Below are 13,832 nucleotides of genomic sequence, written 5' to 3' on the forward strand. Positions count from 1 at the left end.
CGCTCACAGCAACACAGAACCAGCCGGGGCGCGGTTCGCATGCGCAAAAAGACAACCCGCGCACGCGCGACAACAGCTGGACGCCGAGGAGGATCATCGTTCGTTTCGGAGCGGACGGTTGCAGTGTGCGTTGGTCGCCGACGAGCAGCACAGATCTATTCCATCTTCCAGAGAGAGAGCAAGGACTGAGCCGGCGCACGAGGGTCGTCGGGGTTCTCTATCCTCCGCACCACACCTTCTCACACACACTCGCGCAGCAGTAAAGGGAAAGGCGCAGTGGCCGCGTCCCGCTAATCAGAGTGACGGCTGCACGAGTCGGCCACCGGCACCGCGGTTCCTGCGCTCGTGCAGTTTTTGATCGTGCGCCGCCTTCCAAAGGATGAGCTCCATGCAGGCGCGGGCGTCTTCAACACTGTCATGTCCCCGCACGCCGTCCACCTGCACTTCGCGGTGAAGATAGGCGCCGACCAGCGAACGCAGCGACCGACGGTATGGCAGACCCCGGTGATGGGGGAACACGACGGCCGTGTCCACGACGGTATCGTGCAGAATCTTGAGGCTGCGCAGGTCGTTCTCCAGGCCGTGGCCCACAAGCACCGTGGAGGCGGTGAAGAGGCGCAGCAGCACCGCCTGTACATCCTGAAGCGTGGTTCGCACATTGCGCAGGTGGTCGGCGGTGACGCCGCTGAACGCCGTGTTGTAGTCCAGCACGGGGCTGCCAGGCCTCACGTACGTTTCGTACACGGTCGCTCCGTTGGCGTCCACCACGCTCACCTTGGACACCTCGAGGCCGCGGATGGTGAAGCACATCTCGCAGTCGAGTGCAAACACTCTGCCGGAAACGTCGTGTCGGGGGCGCGTGCGCACGAAGCCACGGGCTGGCGCGTTGTGCTCGCCCCGCGCACCCTGGGCGCACACGTGGTACTCGGAGCGCTGGCAGCCCGGCTCTTCACCCGTAGCGCCACAGCACGAGAACTCGGGCATGCCGCGGCGAGCTATGTGATAGATGCAGAGGTCGTTGGCGTAGTACTCGCCTTCCGGTGTTATGACAAACGAAGAGCCGCAGCGGCAGCAGGTCTTGCGGCTCGAGTTGGCCGACGCAGCGTCCGCTTGCAACCACACGGCGCTGCCCGGCTCTTTGGGGCATGGGCGCGGGTAGCCGCAGCGGTACAATTCCTGAGGGGTCAGCCTGTAGCGCAGAAGCTGGTGGTACAGGTCGTCGGCGCACAGCGGCAGGCGCCAGGTATCTTCCAGCGGGCTCGGGGGACCCCGGGGCGCGGTCAGCGAGCGGACGGGCGCCGCGGCCTTCTGCCAGCTGGCTGCTCGCTGCTGACGTCGACCATCAGCTGAAGTCGCCAAGTACTTCCCGTTGCCATTAAAGCCCAGGCCCTGGATGATGCCGCTGTCTCCTTTTAATGTGGTCATTAGCCACGGGTGCAAGTACTGGCTTTTTAAATCCCGTTTCTTCTCTTCATCTTTCTTCTTGGACACCGCTCGCACCCCCTTCCGCACAGCGTTCTTTTCCTTGGTCGGTTTGGAAGGCTTCTTCTTTGAATCTGCTTTCTTCTGACTTGCGACAAGAATGACCACGAGAATTAGGACGCCGAGGACGGCGGAAAGCACTATCATAGGTGAGCTGCCAGTTATAAACACTAGTTCGTCAGCCATGCTGCTGCTCCCATGTGCAGCACCCGCCGTAGTAGACAAGCCACTAGACGATGACACCACTGCAACGCGCCGAAAGATACAACCTGCGATGCGCAATTCTGTCTCCTCTTCTTCTTCTTCTTTTCCCTCGTTGTAATGGCACATACCCACAGCGTGGGATTGGCCAGAATTCGTTGTAGGGGACATAATATTTTTGATAATGTCGATTTGACTGTATGATATAGATAACCTAATAATTAGGAGCTAGTGTAGCTGAAATAATTAGAAATTTTGAGGCGATGTAATAGAAAGCAATGAAAAAAGGAATAAAATTGTAAATTACTAAAGATAATAATAATAAGAAAAAATACAATTCAGACAGATCAGCGCTAACACACAAATCTTTCAGTAGCAATATTACAATTATGAAGTAAGTCACACACCGGTTTTAGAGCATACCCTTTGACGGTTGCACTAAAGGAGAGGAGGACAGGAACAGTAAATGGCAATCCTAGGCGAGTAAGAGGTATTTCAAGATAATTTCTACTCTGAGTGGCATACCTGTGGCAAGAGAGGATGTAATGTTCAATTGTTTCCACGTCATTACATGGTCATTACGGTAGGGTCCCACAACTTCTTTCTGCTCACTGGTTGCCTCTCAGCGGGTTTAACGGCGATTGTTACCGAGAGGTGTCTCTGAATACAACCTAAAGGTCATACACTCATCGAAGGCAGGAAATGATTAAGGTGAAGGTTTTTAAATAGTATTACCGTTGTCATGCCGTCACTTCGTGGCTCTGTTCACGGCTGGTTTCGTGGCTATTAAGATTGAAATACATCACATAATGCAACCTAAAGGTGAACATAAGTAATGCGAGATCTTAGTAGCTTAATTTACCGTTGCGATAAAAAAAATCAGGAACCATTTGGACATACAGGATTCGAACAGATGCTTTATTCGCTTAGTGGTGAGGTAATTAGCGCCAATCTATTGCACCACTAAAGCAACGAGTGCGATAGGCTTTAAATGCACTCTTATTCACTTTTAAAATATTTCTGTTATCTGTGGACAGGTGACGCTGCTCAGAGGACTTTACCGTTCAGAGAACAGAACGACACACCTGCGATACAACCAACCTTGCGCGGATGGCGCTGGCGTCGTGTTGCCCAGTGTGGCTATTACTCCATTTCGTTTCGCGCTGCTTTCCGACTCCGATAGCAAGGAATGCGCATTCAACACGTGTAAGTCTAGGCCATCGCGCCACCGTGGACGGAACCTCATATCAAGCTCATTAAAATTTTTAAGGGGACACAATTGGACTAATAACTGAATCTTTGGGTGGTACAATATGCGAAATTTCGGACATGACCATTTACAGTGATAGCCGATCTTGATTTGTAGCCTTAAAGCCCTCAAGGGGAAGGGAGGGAGCATATATTCGCGAATTCAGTCGATGTTCTGCAAGGCGATTTCTCCTAATTCGTAATTTTCAAACCGTTACGCGGCACAACTAATCCCCTCTCATTAGTGGCTGACTCGATTTTTAAGCCCACATTCATAGCCCTTGGCACAGTTACCGTATCAAATAAATAAGCGCACATTGCTCGGCATAACGAAGTATGATATTCGGAGAGTCAAGGAAGCACTCACAGAGTAAGATACACAGGTGCGCCGACTCCGCCCTTTGGGAAGACGAAGTTTTGCTACGTCGGAGAAAGCTTGTTTGCGGATGGCGCTAGGACTTATCCCCAACGCAGTTGAAGAGTGCCGCCGCCACGCCACCGCTCCGGTGATTCCGTGCTGCAGCTGCCTCTGTCCGCATATAAAAAGAAAAAAAAACAGTACACAGTATGCGCTCCTCCCACGTCTGCCGCGCTTTGTGCCGTAACGTCTGCGTACTGCTGGTCTGGCGGCTGCCTACACCTGTCGACTCATTCTCAAGGGTATACGTAGACAACAAAATAAAAACGATACAGGCACAGCTTTATGTTGAAGTTTTATCTTAAAAGAGATACAGATTGGCGTACGCGCAATTATATCCACGAATCCACTTGTTGCGTTTTCCGCCTAGCAGACGACGCGCAAAGGTTCCACTCCATCTGCTCCCCACCTGTTGTTCGCGACACTCGCGCAGTCGCCCGGATCAAGCTCGGGGGCTTTTCGTTGTGCAAAACGTTCGAGAGGTGGCGCACCGAGAGGAGGATCACGTGACCTAACAAAGCCGCATCGGCGAGGAAAGTAGAGCATAGAGAAAGAGATTGGTAAAGAGCGGACACTCCCATAGGGCCCAGCGGCCCATTTGACTGTAGTGCACCAAGCGGCCGGCGGCAACTACATCCGGTCTTGCTGAAGGGCGCGCGATTTGAATGCTAGCCATGCGCTGCGCCCTTCCCTGCCCTTTTGGCACATTATTTTGGTTTTAAATGGTCTGCTAGTGTTTCTATTTATTTTCAGCATGCATAACAACAGGAAAAATAAATTCCCAGTTCTCTAAACTGCCCATCAACGCAGCTGTGCCACAGCCTTTGCAAAACAGTAGAGCAGAAACGACGCCAAGTGCTTCGTGAAATGAATTTATTTTGCTGCATATAAAACACAAGATGCAACAGATGTAGACGGATGCATTGAAAATACCTGACACACAATAGGCGATGTGCACAATACAGAAAAATAAAAATACACAAGGTGAGAAACAGCACTTAGGTAGAGACAAAAAATAGCATAACTGATTTCCGAATTATTGCAAATGATATGTAACAAAACAGGCATTATACATAAACTACACAGTCCCAGTCGCGGCTACCTTAGCAAGGGTAACTTGCATTGTCCAGGGCAGAGAGGAGTACTGACGCTTGAGGAAAGGCCACACCATTCACTCGTTGCATCTGCCGTGCTTCGGCTGCAGTCCGTGGGTTCATGCAGTGCTGTTGGAAAAGGAATGAACATGATGCAAAAGGTTGCAATGAAATGTAAGGCCACTGCACCGCGCACACATCTGTGCATGTGGGTGGGTACTGAAAACTTGGTGAGCAGCAGTTATGGTCCAGAACAGAAAAGCTGTCATTAGTAAAATTGATACAAAAGCTGCTCTTGCAACGTAGAGGTCAGGAAATGCAGGCTAACCGAACCTATCTGAAAATACATTTCTACAGAGCGTGAAATACCAGCCACTAAACTAACAATATTCTTCAAGAGCACTGAACAGCTGAAGCAATGAAGCTTGCCGCATAATAAAATTATTTTTCACTTTAACGTTGTCCTGTTAAATGTAACGCGACACCACGCAAAACTAGTCGTTCGCAAAACCGCGGCCTGGCCTCACCGCGGCCGGCGAGCACGCCATGTTGGCTTGCCTTTCATACGCGACTTTGTGATGCGCAGACCACCGCGCTGAGCTAAACTGCCCGAAATGCCTCGAAGTTTTACAAGAATGCAACATTTCTCACCTTGCGGTTGCCCTGTTAAACGCGACACCACGCAAAACTAGCCGTTCGCAAAACCTCGCGCCTTGTCACATGTTATCGCGGCCGGCGAGCCATATTGGCGAGCGCCTTGTCATGCCTGTCGGCTGCCCTTCATGTGCGACTTTGTGAAGCGCAGACCGCCGTACTGAGCTAAACTGCCTGAAATACTGCGTAGTTTGACAAGAAAGTCAAGAATGAAACGTTTCTCACTTTATACCGTTGCTCTGCTAAACGCGACACTTAGCAAAACTAGCCGTTCGGCAAACTGCGTCACCATGGCCGCACCGGCCGGCGAACACGCCATTTTGGCGCAACGGCGTGCCTTGATGCCTTCACATGCCACTTTGTCAAGCGTTACGAGCTAAACTGTTCGAAATGAAGCTGTTTCCCGAGAACACAACATATTACACCTCGCCGTGGTTGGGAACCGCCAGAGTTACGGCGTAACGAACTGCGCCTGAACAGCTGGCGCGCCTGTTCACGAGCTGCGAAACTTATTGGCACCGGCCGGCATGGTCAGCGTAAACTGCTTGCAATGCAGCGTAGTTAAGCAAAAAACGTTCCTCACCTTGCCGTCGTTTCAAACCGCTGTCGTTCCGCGCAGCAGCCCACGAGAGGTCTGTGCCGCACAAGCGCGGCGAGGCACGAGCACACAGCTTCCTTCGACAACTTCTTGTCGTCTGCTAGTGCTCCGGCGGGCTACCGCTGCAGCGAGTGCCGTCGCGCGCGCGTCCGCGCATGCGCACGTTGGTGCTGCCATCCATCAATCGGCGGCAGCGCAAAAAGTCGCGCGTCATTTCCTGGGGCCAGTTTTCGCCGAGTGACCGCTCTTTACCAATCTCTTTCTCTATGAGTAGAGCGAAAGGAGAGAGTACAGCGCAAAGCTGAACGCCGGACGCGGGCTCGGCGTTCGCGTAGCAAAATCGGCCTATGCCGAATGCATTGCAGCGTACCAGAGTCGGCGCTCCTGTCTTACCTTACTCCATAGAAGCACTAAACAAGTCCGGTAGCCCAACACAACCTACTACAGAACCATAGGCAGAGACAAAAAATGAGATGGTCTGACCACTGATTGAATCGAACTAATTTGGCTTCATTTTACGAGGGTTAGTGTTTGTGTTTAGCTGCTACTGGCCGAGTCGTTTTCAACTATGTATTACGATTCTGTACTGTGCAATTCAATTTTTTATCACGCCTAATTAACTTCGGGGGCTGAATAACAAGTAGCAGTTGGTTGAGTCCAATTGTGCTTGACAAAAGATATCTAACGTTAAATGTCTTCATGCTGCAGGGTAAAGTTCAATTTTTATTTACAGGTAGCTAGTTAATGGTTACTGTAAGTAAATATGATATGTTAAATCTGACTTCTGAGGTCAGGTGGAAAGCTAAGAGGAATCCAATTCTCCTAGATCCTTGCATTCCGAATTAAACATGCTGTCCCCTCAACCATATTTAGGCGGCTTGGTTATGCAGGGCTTTACATCTGTGTCGGGTAATTTTTAAAATATTATCGCAGCATGCGACCCTGTGCCATAAGACGAGAGATATTCGAGGCAGAAGATAAAGTGTGACTGATTAAGCGAGTGGCAATATGCATGCAAGAGATTGGAAATGATCGAGGCGAGCCACGAACGAAGCCGACTGCCGCATTCGGCTCATACCGTAGAGTTACTTACTCTTACCTAAAGGGAAGCTAGGGACGCTGCACTTCAGAGTGCTGCTTGGTGCGGACAGTCCCATTTTGTCGGGAACACAGAGTGGCATTACTAGGATGTCTCCTCTTCATCGTCACCATCATCTCGACGCGCGAACGTAGACTACAAAAGCGATAGTAGCGATTGTAACGAAGGCGCGAAACCAGAAGACGTCAATAAAAAAATTTCTTTTCTCATATGCCACTAAATCTTCTTAAAGTGGCTGAGCAACCATATATATTTTCAAGACATTTTTTTTTCTTTAAAGTGTGCCCAAAAGTGCGAAGTATTAGTTTCCGTGCAGCTAAATTCTTAGCCGATAGCAAAAAAGCCATCGCATATTTTGGATAACGTTTACACTTATATGCGGTTTTGCACTCTTTTTGCAATGCAGTAATAATATTGAATGTTATGAAACGTTTTCTTGGAGAACAGCGTTTAGTTTTGCATTATGTGTGGAAAAAAATTGTACTTCTGCACCCGGTAACTCTCCGCCGCATCACGGTTTGCCGCCCCATAGTGGCTGATTCATTCATTCATAAATCTTTATTCATAAGGATGCCCTGAGGCCTAGAGGGAAACTGTTCGCCTCGAAGCTCCATACAAACTCCCATAGATTGCGACAGAGCTTTCCCTCTAGGTAAGTATACCCCTGTCACACGGGCGCTTGTAAGGCCTTGAGAATTAATGTTCTTTGCTCCAAAGGCAGTTGACGCGCAGCTACATGGCAAAGTCCCGAGTTCTTTACGATAAAAGCTCGTAAAGGGAAAGGAGGCCGTCAACGGTCTTCAGCTGCGTAAAGGAGCAGCCCAAACCTATGCGCCGCCGAGCGGGCTAAAGAAAGCAGAGAAAAAAAAAGTTGACAAAAATATAATATTTAATATTACAATTAGACCTCATTGATTCTACTTAGACGTGAACTTTGCATTTCAACGAACTTTAAAAAATCTCGAGTGTTAATGGAAGACTTCTAATGTTTTCAGCAGCCGCATCGACATACGTGGTGAGAATGTAGATTAAATGTAAAAAAGAAAAATATTTCTTACTAAAACGTCCGCTTCAAACCTTCATAATCTTTGTTCATTATTGACTTGGTTACTTTTACTAACATAAACAAGGGAAGTCTTGTTCACTTATTACTTAAGCTGAAAGATATCGTCTACTTGAATTGTGGTAGTTGTTACTAGCGCCATTTCAAGCGATGTGGTCGAAGGCCGTTGTGAATAGCGCTCGACAAATGGAGCTCGTTGAGAATGCCTGAATTATCATCAGCGTGGTAATCTATCTCCTTTCCATTTGCCGTGCAGCTGTGCCACTTCTCCTTTTAAGTTTTGCTCCTTTAATGCAATTAACCTCCTATAAAGTAAAGACCTTGGAGAAGTGACGTGTGACTGGGGTATTGAAACTATATTCCTCATACCATTAAAGCAGGAGTCCCTCCTATCCCCATTTTTTTAGCGACACAGACACGGTCACGTTCAAGTACAGCTTTCTTAGGAATCACTTTGATATGAGAGGCAAGAAAAACAATGTTGTTACAAATATCGTAGGATGTAACTCCAAAGAGACATAGCTCAGATGAGAATTTGCAGTAAGCGCTCACGGAACACAACTGCGTGAGGTCTTCTTCCTCGCTTCCCTTTGACCATCTTCTTCTTTCTCTGCCAACTGATAAAACAGGGCGCAATAATTTGGCGGATATGACGAACAGACTGATCGGTACGAGGCCTGACTGCTGAAGGAGTTTCTCACCGGTGCCTATCTTTCAGACCCGCCAAAACGGTGGTACGGCCCATGGCGAAAGAAAATGGAATTTGCCTCTTAGGTCTCAACTCGTGGGACAAACGGCAAAGGTATTCACGTTAAGGCCACTAAGGCACGTTCAAATGGCTTGGTTAAATCGGGGCTTTATATGTGGGGTGGTAGCCTACGCTATCGCGTCATACCCTTAAAGGCAGAACTTGTGTCCCCCATATTTAGATGCAAAAAACGACATTACCACCACCACCTAAAACGCCGGTGAAATTTGATGCGTTCCACGGAACGCTGGTCGTGTTCGATGCAACGCTCGGTCGGCTTCAGTCAAAGCTTTCGCTCCACACTCGTGTGCAGTAGCCACAAATGGCAGGCGCTACGAAACCTTCAGAAGACGGCGTGCAGAAGGAACGGATGTAGAGCGCGATGCACGTATCGAGAAAAGAAGGAAGAAGGCTTTGACCGGTTTAATCTTTGAGCCTGGAGAGGTCCAATGTGGTCGGCGCTCAGAAATTGCACAAAGAGTGGGCGAGCATGAGTCGGCCACGCGAGAGTTTCACCGCCGTTTCACGAACAACCACTTTTGAAGTGTGTGTTCTGTGTGCGATAGGCTGTGGCATAAAAATGGTCTAACACCGGTGAGTGAGCTTATGCTTCCGACTCTTCATTTGGCCATAAGAATTGCCATGCAGCCGTTGCTTTCGGAATTCAACTAGGGTTAATGACAGTGAATGTATACAGCATGTATTGATACCTTTTACATATCGTATGTAAGTGTTGCATAATATTTTTTTTTTATATTTTATATACACTAGAGGTGTGTGCTGTTGTCTGTTGTTATCTGTTTTAGGAGCCAAGGCCCAGTCAGGCTTGTCGCCTTTTGCCTTGGCTTCCCCTTTCTTGTAAAAGAAAGGGGAAGCCAACTCCAACTGCAACTCAAAACCACAGACAAATTTTTCGTGACATGTATCCGACTATAGTCGACCCCCAGTTCCAAATGGCCATTTGGTGGCTAAGTATATTCTGTTGGTATGGCATCAGTACGCGTTGGTACTTTTTCGGTTGGATTCACGATATGACTTGTACCATGTTGTAGGTGAGGAGATGTCGGATGTCACATGTCTAGAATGCAAAGTCAGAGGATTTGATTTGAGTGTGTGTCTGTCCTGCAAACAATGTGGTCGGTGAAAAGCTCTGCATGGCACTAATTGACAGATTGAGACCCCGTGGACGGATTAAAGAATGGGTCGGCTGAAGGGGTGTCTGTGAAGTCTCATCATGTGACAGCACTTAGCACGACTGGCTTGTTAATAGTAACCCATTCAGCCTGACTCTCAAAGCAGCATTGTGAAGAAGAGTTCTGTTTTGCAACATGTCCGAGGACCTTTCATTTTCTGAATCTTCCCTAGAAACAGTCAACAGCTAGTGTTCCACAAGGAACGGATGCATAGGGCTGCCGTTGCTAGAACCCGGATCTAGCCCATGCATATTATCTCGTATGGAGCACGAAGTATGTACTATGACACATCGGTGGTGGCACCGACACGGCAGCCTTAAGCGCTAACCGCATGAGGCGACAATTCGCGGCAACATGCAGCGCGCGGGAAGCTTAAAGCCACAAACGCACTCCCACTCGCAGCTGTCGCTCAGGTTATGATTTGTTAGAATATTTCGCAGGAAAATGTCGCGTCACACAGAAGCAGCTCGCGAGGTATCCAAATGCAGAAGAGTTTGGTGGTGTGCTATTTCCTTTTTTGGAGCGAGGTTTGTTTTTCTAGTCCGTTTTGTCGAAACGCCAGCTTGCAGTGGATCGGTTCGTGCCAATACATATAGTGTCTGAACACTTCAAAATAATTCAGCGAAAGCTGGGTGTAGCAATAAAGGCCAAGAAATACGAGTGTGGTAAGATACCTTTAATTATATAGAGGAACGGGGTCGAAAAAGTCACTTCTTGCAATTCTGCATCGCAGTATATAGTTTGGCGCACCACTGTGGACGCGTTGTGTTAACAGAACTTTCGTGAATGCTTTTGTCGTTTTTACGCAGTTTGGAGTTGGAAAGGAGGTAAAAGCGGAGCTGCGCTGGCCTAGACCTGACGATGAGGCGGCGGTAACAGAGCGGCACTGAAAAGCGCCACTCTCGAGACCTGTCGCTTCGTGCGCGGTGCACCAGCGGCAACGACAGGCGATGGCGTCAGTGTCACACAACACATCGAGAACGGTTTTCACCTCAGTCGGTTACCATTTTATCCATACGTGTTCTATTTTCGTACACGGGCCACGAAAGGTGCAACTCCTAGCACACGTGAAGGCGGTACGCAGCGGCGGAGACCTTAGATGCGCGCTGCAACGGTATGCCGGAGGCGCCACGCTCGCATGGAGCAGATGTATCTTGATTACACATCCACAGCACTTAGAGGTGGACAGTAAAGTTGGTTTACAACGTTTCACTCAGCGTACCTACGTTTGTTTCGTACATAATTAGAGGCGCCACTGCTCAAAAGGCGAGAAGGGAGCATCTGAAAAAGTTCTTGTTACTTTTGCACATGCACCTCTTGTGCGATGGCGAGATCTAATACCAAGAAAATCGGCAGCAAGTATAGCCGACTGACCCAAAATACCTTCCTACGGTATCTTATTCGTTTTTACTTTCCACTCCATATAAAATTACCTGCCTCCGATGTTTTTCGAAGCTCCCTTCGATATTAAGGATAATCCATTCTTCTCTAGACGCAGTCACGACCCAAAAAATAGCTTGCATGCTTACAAATATAGTCTTTATTTATATCCAAGTAAATGTTATTGTTGTCCACATCAGCTCCGGCACTAAACTTAGCTGGTCACCGCCGTGTATAAGGGCCTGGCGGAGCTCGCCGCGCGGCTGCACCATTTCACCATTCGTATATCCGACGCGTATAACTTTTGCACAGGCAGCCAGGGCGCCCCTTGTGTTATTTAAGCAATAAAAAAGGTCATGCGGGGCAGGGCAGGTACTGCCCGATGGGTTGAGCTCAGCTTCAGACCCAGGCCCAACGGACAAAACAAAGCCATTGAAAATGAATGTAGTTGTTACGCTTTCCGGTTCGAGGACTCACGCCATTTCCTTTCAAGGTTCAGTCTCTCCCTCCTGCTTTCATCCCTCACGGCGTCACACATCCGTGTATCCTGAAATTCTTCAAACGTATTCTGTCTTGCTCGCCGCCGGGCTTTAAGAAGAAAAGAGTGAAAGCTGACAGAATGGTTGCTTGGGGTAGTCGTTTTCGTTTTTCTATTCTGCATGTTGGGAAGAAGGGGCGGAACCGGCCTCTCTTAAACGGATCAGACGGGCGCCGCCGTTCCTCACATAGAAATGACCAATGGCTTAATCATGTGTCATTCCATGGTCGCGGTGGGAAGGAAACATAAATTCAGTTTCACATCCCACACATGAAACATGTCAAGGATGTCGGGGAGGAGATATGGTTGCTTGCTATATCTCTCCTTAGAAAAGCGACAGATTCAACGTTCGGCCGCTATCAACAAAGCGTTCCTCTGAATTGTCGCTGCAGGAGTTCGCTGCTGGTAAAAGGTAAAGGGTCGACCTAATCTCTTGTGCAGGCAACACTGGCAGAATGCCTGCCACAGAACAGGGATTTTTGCTCAATTATGGGAGCGTCTTTCAAGACAAAATCTACAAGGGTCTCGTCCCAGAACCAGTAAGAGTTCAGCGGCCTAACAGGCTTCATTTGAGCCTTTGCAGCTTTTGCTCGACTGGATGTCGGTATTTGCACTGCGGAATCGGACCCTCGTGTGGTTCTGGTTCGGCTGTTTGGGAACTGAGATGGCGTTTGGGAATAGTTTCAGGCACCGAGCCGTGCTCAACGCAGGTCAGTGTGTTCCTACTTTTTCTACATCAGAGTTGTCTTCATCGTTCAATGAATGCACTGAAGGGCATGTCAGAATCCTATGTGCGATGCGTTTATCTAATTTACGAACTAAATTCATGTTTTACGGTGAGGCCGTTTATGACCACGAATGCCAGCTTGTCTGTATTTGCAGTGCGCTCGAGGTGTCATTTGTCTACTCACCTGTTTAGTTCTCAATTGCCATTTCTCTGCATGCTCTTGCGAGTGTGATCACATGGTCTAACCACGGCCTCTCAATGGAGGCGCACTTGGGTGGTCTAACTCACTCACTATGGCTCACATTTGGCTCACTATTCGTTTATTCTTCTAATTGCGGCGAATGAAAGTGCAGTTGCTTTGTGCGTGTTCAAAACATGTAGTAATCATTAAGTTGAGCCTTTGGAACCGGAGAAAAGAACATGAATCATAAATCGGCACATCTCCCAGTTGTCGAGGGTTCCGCTGTGCCAGACGTATACGAAATATCCAACACTGGGACCACGTTATAATTCTGGCCGCGTCTACCTCTTCTCTTCTTTTTAGGTATTTCTGTACGCATCGATTTTGTGTTTCTAGACCTCGATTTTTAGTTTGCATTTCTCGTGGTTTAAAAGTGCCCCTCGAATCGTTTCGGTTGTTTCTAATCGCTGAAATATGGCTATTAATTTTTATGATCAGACTGACGAAATTTTTCTATCGAAAACTATTTTCTCTTTCTCTGTACATAAGTGCACCTCTCTTCAGGTAACAAAAAAAAAAACGACACGCCCGTCTTTTTCGGCATGTGGCTTCATAATTAGACATGATATGATGATCGTTTCATGTGATGGTTTGTTAGGTTATTCGTCCTGGGTACGTTCGTTATGTAGAAGTGCTAAAATAGAAAAATATAATGCCTCCGTGTCTAAAAGGCCATCAGGTGGACAGTACGAACTCCTCCCCGTCCATGGAAGCCATGACGACAAAGCATTTTCTCTATGGGAGAAAGTAAGTGCAGGTTTGACTACCGGGCGTGGGGGAGGGGGTTGCTCCCCGCCAATCCACAGGGCGTCGCTGGCTGTAGTCTCGCCACTGGTTGTATTGCTCTCTGTAATAATTTCGTCGTTCAGCTATGGCTCATGTGGAATAGATATTCTAGCTGTTGCAATAGTTACAATGCTGCCTCTTGACAATAGATGGCTCTTTAGGTTCCAGGAACATAGCAAGTCTTCTGCCATGGGTTGAAAACCTTGAAATGCTTGTAAAGGACGCTAAACTATTCTATCCTATATTTCTGGCTCACTGCAAGCTGTGCATTGCGTGCGGTTAATTTCATGAAGAAGAAACACGTTCTCGTCGCTCAATGATGGCGAACAGTGCGTAGGCTACGTAATCCTCTTACGCTGCTA

General features: G+C 48.3%; 1 protein-coding gene across 1 annotated transcript; it reads right to left on the reverse strand.

Annotated features, from left to right (window-relative positions):
• Positions 1 to 294: 294 nt before the first annotated feature.
• On the reverse strand, positions 295 to 1,680 carry LOC146182771 (putative exonuclease GOR). Its single transcript, XM_084608914.1, has one exon. The coding sequence runs from the start codon at positions 1,666 to 1,668 to the stop codon at positions 295 to 297; it is 1,374 nt and encodes a 457-aa protein (XP_084465040.1). The 5' UTR covers positions 1,669 to 1,680.
• Positions 1,681 to 13,832: the final 12,152 nt, after the last annotated feature.

Source organism: Amblyomma maculatum, chromosome 7 (genome assembly GCF_055883805.1).
Source record: "Amblyomma maculatum isolate TAMU_Amacu chromosome 7, ASM5588380v1, whole genome shotgun sequence".
Taxonomy (NCBI): Eukaryota; Metazoa; Arthropoda; class Arachnida; order Ixodida; family Ixodidae; genus Amblyomma; species Amblyomma maculatum.

Coding starts and splice junctions, on each gene's coding strand:
- LOC146182771 (XM_084608914.1), bottom strand. CDS start 1,668: ATGGCTGACGAACTAGTGTTTATAACTGGCAGCTCACCTATGATAGTG.